We start from the raw sequence: 8,744 nt of genomic DNA on the forward strand, positions 1-8,744 counted from the left end.
CCTTGCTGAGCCATGGGGGTTTCTGAGCACTCTTACCCCCCTTGCTTCTCTCAGGGACTGTTACCCTTTGGGCCTGGAGGATCGCCCCCTTAAGGTACGACCATACCTCATGGACTCCCATCTCCTCTACTTTCTGGGCCCTCAGTGCCTCCCCCACTAATCTGCAAAGCTCATTGAAGTTGGCCCTTCTGAAATCAAGGGCTTTAGTCTTGCTATAAGCCCTTGACACCCTGTGCTGGATAGTGAATTCCAGCAGGTGATGATCGCTATTGCCCAGGTGGTCAAGCACCTGCAGTCCCCTCACCAGGTCATCCCCAGTGGGCAGAACCAGGTCCAGCAAGGCATTACCCCTAGTGGGGCTGTGCACCTCTTAGATAAGGTGAAAGTCCTGTAATATAGCCAGGAACCTACATGAGCAGTTAGACCTGGCTGTCTGCTCCTCCCAGCAAATGTCTGGGTAGTTTAGGTCACCCATGACAATTAAATCCCTTGACCTAACCACCTCCATAAGCTGACCGGAGAACTCTCAGCTCTTCCCCCTCATTGGGTGGTCTGTAGTAGACAGCCACTGCAAGGTCTCTTTCACCATGCCCCCCTTGTAGTTTCACCCACACTGTCTCCACCTGACCCTCCTCTAACCCAGAGCTAATCCTTGATGATGCGAGTTGCTCTTTGACATAGAGCGCAAACCCCGCCCCCTTTCCTCTGTCCCATCCTTTCTATATAGGGTGTATCCCCAAATGCCCACCGCCCAGTCATGGGTAGGATCCCACCAGGTTTTTGTGAGCCCTACTAAGTCTGGATTCTTATTCTCAATCAGGAGACACAGTTCCTCCTGCTTGCTCCCCATACTACAAGCATCGGTGTAGAGGCACTTGAGGCCTCCTGAGGGTGCACGTGCCTCCCCGCAACTCCCAGGACTGTTGTGGCCCCCTACTCCCATACGTTGTTGCTTACCTGAGCATCCCTTTCACTTGTCACCCTGCATGCTGGCGAAGCATCATCTCTACTCGGAGCGGCCCCTTCCCCCAGCAAAACTAGTTTAAAAGCCCGCCGTACAAGATTATTCAACCTAGAAGAAAAAAAAATATGTTTGCCCCTTAGGGGAGAGATGAAGCCCATCCCACCCCAGCATGCCCTCCATACAGAAATACGGGTCGTTGTCAAAAAACCCAAAGCCCACCTCGTGGCACCAGTTCCGAAGCAGCCAGTTAACTACATCAATGCAGGCCTCATGATGCCTACCCTGTCCACTTACCAGGAGAATGGAGGAAAATATCACCTGAGCTCCCATCTTCTTGAGTTGGTGTCCCAAGGCCTTGTAGTCTTCCATGATGTTATCTGGCTTGCCCTTGGATGTATCATTTGTCCCCACATGGACCACAACCAGTGGGTAGTAGTCAGAGGGCTTGATGATTTTCAGGATGGTCTCCATGATGTCCCAAATCCTTGCTCCGGGCATACAGCAGACCTGCCATGACAAGGGCTCAGAGCGACAGATTGGACCATCGGTTCCCCTCAGGATGGAGTCCCCAGTGACCAGAACTTTACGTCTCCTCCTCCTACAGTCTGCCTCTTCTCAGCCCATGTTGTAGGTTGAGCAGCATCAATGGCTCTGGGGATCTGTTCTTCTGCCTTCTCCTCCAGGGGAGCCAGGGCTGCATACCTGTCCTTAAGGGGTGTCTGGGGAGCAGGCATAGCAGTTGTATGAGCTGCCCTGGCCTTGACAGGAACCTGCTCCCACCGATTAGTTGGACGTTTTGCATGCGGGGTCTCTCCAATGGATTCCTGGCCCAGCAGAGAATGGAAATACAAATCACATTTCATCCTCTACCGCCTGGATCCCCCGCAACTTGCTCACCTTGGCCTGGAGCTCTGCCACCTGCCCCTCCAGAGCCTAAAGACTCTCACAAGAGGGGCAGAGCTTGAAGACGCTCTTCGTCGCCCATTTGGTGAGAAATCATCACCTTATAGCTAATTACTGGACTTTGATTTGGTTTGGGCTCACTTGACTTGATTTTAAATACTTGTAGTAAACAAAACCTTTTTGTCACTAATTAAATGAGGTGTCGTGTCAATCCCTGGGCTAGTCCGGAATCCTAGGTTTTTATTTGCTAACAGATGCAAGTCAGGTGTTTCTTCAATTCAATCCTATGTCATAATAACAAAGGATACACCCTTCTTTTTGTAAACATGGAAGAAAAAGCAAGGAGTTTCCTGGTTGTAGCCATATTGGTCTAGAAGAAAAAGCAATCAGGGCTCATGGACAGAGGTGATATCTTTTATTAGACCAACAAGATTTTTGCAAAAAAAATATTTAATTATAAGCCTTTGGGCACAAATACCCTTCATCTGGCATCAGAGAAAAGATTGTAAAAGTTCTCCTGGGTAGAAATGAAGGTACACATTTCACAGGATTTTGTAGAGGAGTCAATAGATAGAAAAACCCTCTAGGCCAGGGGTGGGCAAAATGCAGCTTGCGGGCTGGATGCAGCCTGCCAGGCCATTCTATCCAGCCTGTGGGGCCTGTCACAGGCTGGCTAGGTGCTGTGAGTGTATCACCCATTAGGCTGCTCGGTTCGGGATTGAGGAGGTGAGTCGGGAGTGAAGTAAAGGCAAATTTACTTATAGCTTACCATACAACAGTTAACAGAAAGGTTAAATGTGACAAACATTTACAGTACAGTAAATAAAGCACTAATAGTGAATAATAACAACAGATAGAATAACAAAGAGTTCCCACATGGGGTTGGCAACTTATTGGCAGTCCCTCTATGCCAGATGTGCGTCAAGTTGTTCGGGCATCCCCGATCAATGCTGTCCAAGGGGTCACCGGGAAGGTACCTTGATCAGGATCCAGTCCTCACTCACACTGGGAGTCCGGGATCCAGGCTTGGTACAGTGATGGTCCTTCTGTCCCGTTCTTCTAACTGGTCACTTGACATGCACATTCCTTTATGCCTTACCTTATGCTAATTTGTTGACTTTAGAACCACTCACAATTTTGCCCTATAGCTGTTACCCTATAGGATCAAAAGGTGTTAGAAATTATCATGAAAAGTTACTGCCCGAACTCAGGTTCACTCAATAAGCAAATTACATCACATTACTTTGAGGTTTGAAATTAGCATTACCTGCATAAGATTTCACAGACATTAGGGCTGGAAGGGACCTCAGGAGATCATCGAGTCCAGCCCCCTGCCCAAAGGGCAGGAAGTCAGCTGGGGTCATAGGATCCCAGCAATATAAGCATCCAATTTACTCTTGAAGGTGTTCAATGTAGCTGCTTGAACCACCTCCTTGGAGGTGAATCCCATCCTCCCTCCTTTGTAGGCTTTCCTTTTTAGCCACAGGAGGTCCGCTAGGTCCCTAGAGAGCCAGGAGGGCTGCTGTGCCTTCTTGCTGCCTTTCCTCTGTGTTGGAATAGATTTAGCTTGTGCACTGAGGATTGCTTCCTTGAGAAGCAACCACTCTTCTTGAACTCCCATCTCCCTGGGGTCATGGTCCCTGAGGGCCTGACCGACAAGCCTCTTGAGCTTGTCAAAGTCGGCTTTTCTGAAGTCAAGGACTTCTGTGTTGCTGACTGACTTGCCAGCTTTACGGTGGATGGTGAAGGTGATCAGCTCATGGTCGCTGTCACCCAGCTTCCCATCGATCACTAGATTGCCGATTAGGTCGTCCCCCGTAGCCACTACCAGGTCGAGCAGCACTTTGCCTCTCGTTGGCCCATAGACTTCTTGAGTCAGGTAGAGGTCATCCACGCACGAGAGAAAGCTTTGCGACCACTTGGATTTTGCTGAGTGATCTTCCCAGGAGATGTCCGGGTAATTGAAGTCACCCATGACAACCAAGGTCCTGGAGCAAGCGGCCTCAGTCAGTTCCCGGGCGAACTCCTGGTCAAGCTCAGGACTTTGAGTGGGAGATCTGTAGTAGACTCCCACCATTGTGTCCCCTGTGCCGTATTCCCCACGAATTTTTACCCAGAGGGTCTCTAGTTGTCCATGCCAGTCGCCAACATCAGCTTGCAGGGACATGTAGTTTTCCTTCACATAGAGAGCTACACCCCCGCCCCTTTTGTCAACACGATCCCTCCTGTACAGGGTATAGCCCTCTATACCCGTGGTCCAGTCATGGGTGGAGTCCCACCAGGTCTCCATTATCCCAATGACATCATAATTCTTTGCACTGAGCAGGAGGACAAGCTCCTCCTGCTTGTTACCCAGGCTCCTGGCATTAGTGTACAGGCAGGCAAGTGTGCCCTTAGGGACTCTTGCCTTGCCCACAGATTGTGCCAGGGCTGGGGCAGGGGTGGGCTCCCTTAAGTGCCTTGGTCTGCTGGCTTTGCAAGGGTCACTCAGCGGGCCAGCAGTGGCAGTAGTCCCCCCATCCCCCAGCGGGCTTAGTTTAAAGCCCGGTGGAGCAGGTCAGCCAGCCTGGCTGAGAAAAGCCTCCTCCCCAGGGGAGAGAGGTGGAGGCCATCTCTTCCCAGCAGCTTGCTGCCTCTCTTGCCAAAGAGCGGGCTGTGGTCATGGAAGCCAAAGCCTTCCCAATGACACCAGCCCCGCAGTCTGTGGTTCACCGCGTGGATCCTCCTCTCCCTCCTCAGCCCATAGCCCGAGACTGGGAGGATCGACAAAAACACCACCTGAGCTCCCAGATCCCTAAGCCCCGCTCCCAACTCCCTGTAGCGCCTCATGACCTGGCTGGGGGTGCGCCGAGCCGTGTCATTGGTGCCCACGTGAATAAGGAGCATGGGGTAGTGGCCTGTGGGCCGGAGGAGCTGCGGGATCCTCTCTGCAATGTCTCGGATGCGGGCCCCCGGGAAGAAGCAGACTTCCTGGGCTAAGGGGTCGGGGCGGCAGATTGCCCCCTCAGTGCCCCGCAGGATGGAGTCTCCCACAACAAACACCTTTCGCTTTGACTTGGGGAGAGCGGGGGCAGTAGCTGCGGTAGAGCCTGGGTTGCCTGCGGGAGCTGGCAACTGAGCAGGCTCTGCTGGGGCTGCAAGAGGTGCAAACCTGTTGCTAAGCTCCGGCAAGGGAGGGGCCTTGGTGCGGCGGGCCTTGGGGCCCTTGACCACCTTGGTCCATGCCCCTGACTGGGCAGAGCAGGAGCTCAACTCCTTAGTTTTTTATTCCTGAATTCCTAGCAATGTGCTAATTGTATTAGGTGGTCAGATCTTGTGGCTGACCTTTAAAAAAACCTGTTAGATCAGCTGATCTTGAAATTTGTTTATTTTGGGGGCCCATGATCAGTGCAAACAAATTCAGCACTTTGGTTAAATTGTGACAGACAAATTCCACTTGCTGGTTGCAAACTTGCAAGCTTTTGCATTAGCTAATCTTAACTGCTAAACAATTGCCTGGATGTCTCCAAGAGCATATATTTATTGCTCATAATAGTAACCCCTCTGGTTCTGGCCACCACAGGGGGCCCTAAAAAAATTTAGAAAATGAATATTTATCTGCGCCTGGCTGCCTGTCATGCAGCCCTCAATGGCTTGCCAAAACTCAGTAAGTGGCCCTCCACCCAAAATAATTTTCTGGCCCTGCTCTAGGCAGCAGTTCTTAACTGGTAAGGAGGCCGTGATGATTCAAATTACCTTAGACAAAGGCAGGAGCAGGATCTCAGGTTTCAGGTGGTTAAAGTTGCCTGAAAGCTTGCAATTAAAGACTTTGTTTAATTGCAAAAAAAAAATAAAAAAAATCTTAATTAAATATCTTTGTAGTGCTTCAGTAATACTTTCAGGTTACAAGACCATAGTGTTTGAAATAAGTTACTGAGAGAATGGAGTCTTCAAAACATTTTAGATCTTTTTTTAAGTGTAAAACAGTACTGGCTTCATGCTGTTGGTATGAACTTTTCTTTTTTTAGTAACAGAGTCTGACTATAAAAGGACTGTAACTTTCTGTGCTAAAGAAAATTCTGTATAAATCATGGCTTTATTGAATATAGGGCAGTTACTCAGCAATTTTATAGTTGAATTATAACTTATGTTCAATGCCTGAAATCTGGAGAGTGGGGGGAGGGGAAGGGAGAGGAGAGAAAAAAGGAAAAGAAAAAGGGAGGTTGAAGCCTAACATTTCTTTTCTACGTACGAATAATAGAAAGATACAAATGTTAGTATTTTAATTTGAGGGCTCATGAAAGGGCTGAATAAAGACTAAAATATCTGCAAACTCATTCAGAGGAGCCCTCAATCCCAGACACAAACATTCCTTGCAATCTTCTGCCACCATTAGTATTCCTCCTACAAATCATCATGGCCAGAAACACGCATTGTAAGCATTCATAGTGGAGATATCTGAGCTTTAGTCCCTTGCAACTTTTAGGGGACTCTTTCCCATTCTTTAAGAAAGGAAATAATTTTCTGTGTCTGCCGAACAGTTGATTTGACAGGCTTTGTTACAGGATTATGGCGCTGGCTCAACAGCCTTATAAAGGAGAACAACTAAGCAAAAGATAAGGCAGAATGCCACCTTATGGACTAATTCAAAGAGGCATAGGCTTTCATAAGCAACAGTCTAATTCCTCAGATTCTAATCTGCAAACAGAACAAGTTTGCCTGGGAACCCTGGAGAGGAACAATAGTAAGGACTCTGTGAAAGACTATATTAAAGAGGGCTGACTCTGCTGTGTTTATTTGCAGTGACTGCTTGATTGTGGGAACATTTACACGAGACACTTTACTTCACATTAGACTAATGCATAGTAAAGCATCATCATCTACATGCACATAGCAATTACTGCACAGTAGATACTAGAAATCAGCACATTAAACAAGGCATGGGTGCATCCACAAATGCAAGCATGTGCGCTTGCAGCAGCTCAAAAAGAAGTGGTGCAAATTTGAGCTGGGGCTTTTGCTTCAGTGCACATGCTCGGACAAGCACTTTGTTTTGGAGGAAATTGTGCCACTTGGGGCACAATAACCCTGCCAGGCTCCTCCCAGATCTTCAGCCAGGGGGAGCTAGAGCCTGGGGCCAGCACCTGTGCTGTCCCCAGCAGTATAAAAAGCTGCCCTGTCCTGGCCGCAGCACTATAAAAAGCCACCTTGGCAAGTAGCTCAGGGCTGCTCGCTCTCAGGAGCTTCTGAGGCCCAGACAATTGGTACCTGGGGATACCACCCCTTGTGCCAGCTGGACTGCTGAAGCAGCCCTGAAAGTTCCCTGCACCCTCTACCCACTGCAGCAGCCTGGCAGTGGGAGCTGCTGCCCGGCTGTGACTTGCTGTGCACCTGCCAGACTCGGATGGGGACTGCAGAGCCAGTAGAAGCATCTGCCCCTCTGGGCCAGCTGCCAGTGGACTGTGGTTGCACGGTTGGCCTTTGTGCGGCACTACTGCCATTTGTGCCCCCTACCTGGCCAGCTGGGCAGCTATCACCCGGAAGATGTTCCGGGTGTGGTGGCTTGCTTTGAACTGTCAAAGCGTGTCCTCCTGGCCCCATTTGGCCAGGAGGTCAGCCACAGCCAGATGGGTCCAAGGTGCCAGCTCTGAGCAGGCACAGTCCTGCCACTGGCCTCCCTAGCAGGAATTCTGGTGTTCCCTATTAGAAAACTGAAAAATCCCTGATAAAAAAAAAATCCCAAAGTCACTCTGTAAATTACCCGCAAATCCATGTTCCTCCACAAGTAAAACAGAAGACCACTATAAAGACAGAGAGCAAGAAAGAGACAGTGATCAGTTGGACAATGTTTTATTGATATATCTTACAGTCTTAAAGCAAGTCTCTTATTATAATAATAAAGTGAACTCTAAATACTTGTTTCATAAATTCATGAATACAAGTTTTGCTGTACTCCCACAAGGCGATGACCCCCACTCAAGGGGTTTGGCACCCCCGACAGATGATTTGGCCCACTCACAAGGGGTATGGCCCCACAACAGGGGGCTTAACCCCACACAAGGGGTACAGGCCCCAAAAGGGGCCACTCCCCCTTGCAAAGCCCACATGCCCCACTCCATCCTCCCAATTGCGGCCCCTCCTGGCCCATCCCCCACCAGTTGCTGCAGCCCCCCCAATGGCTGACCCACCCCCTGCTCCCCCAGACCCCACAATGGGTGCTCCACTCATCCCCACCCAACTTGCACCCCCAGGCCCCCAAGGCTAGCCCCACAACCCCAGGCACCATCCCTTAAAAAAAGCCAAAAAAAAAAACCAGAACAAAAAATGGGGAAAAAAGCCTCTGCTTACCTTAGAAGCAAGGGGGGGGAGGCTTTAGGGCCTCCTGGCAGAGCCCCCCCCAGCCAGCGGAAGGGCAGGAAGGCTCAGGCTGGGGCTGTCACCCTGCCCCACACTGTGCAGGTGGGGCCCCAGTCAGCCACACAGCAGCTCCAACTGCTGGTATGTGCCAGGGTTTGTTTGTTTGTTTGTTTGTTTTAAAGTATGGTGTAGTGGGGCAGGGATGGGGATGTTTGGGGGGGATGGGGCTAGCCAGGGCAGAGGTTGGAGGCCTCGGGGGGGCTGGCGGGGGGCGGGGCCGGCCCTGGCAGGGGTCAGGCCTCGGGGGGGGGGGCTGGGAGAGTGGAGAGGACTGTTGGGGGTCCCTCCATGGACCCCTCCCCCCCTTCTCCAGCCCCCGGACCCCTTACTCACTGGCACCAGAGCCCTGGCGCTGAACCACCTGGCCTTGCTGGCCGCATGTTTCAGCACCAGGGCGAGGGCCAACCACAGAGATGCTCTGACAGCCAGAGCTTCTCCATGGGGGACCCAGCCTCTGGTTTCCTCAGGGCACAGACCATGC

General features: G+C 50.7%; 1 protein-coding gene across 1 annotated transcript in view; it reads right to left on the reverse strand.

The window, feature by feature from the left end:
* Window positions 1-1,435, reverse strand: part of RFT1 (RFT1 glycolipid translocator homolog) — a 50,887-nt gene extending 49,452 nt beyond the window's left edge. The window contains exon 1 of the mRNA XM_090022603.1: window positions 1,259-1,435. Coding sequence (XP_089878729.1) covers window positions 1,259-1,435 — 177 coding nt within the window. The remainder of the gene's footprint in view (window positions 1-1,258) is intronic.
* Window positions 1,436-8,744: the final 7,309 nt, after the last annotated feature.

This window comes from Crocodylus siamensis, chromosome 11, assembly GCF_052110815.1.
Source record: "Crocodylus siamensis isolate JL-2025a chromosome 11, ASM5211081v1, whole genome shotgun sequence".
NCBI lineage: Eukaryota > Metazoa > Chordata > Crocodylia > Crocodylidae > Crocodylus > Crocodylus siamensis.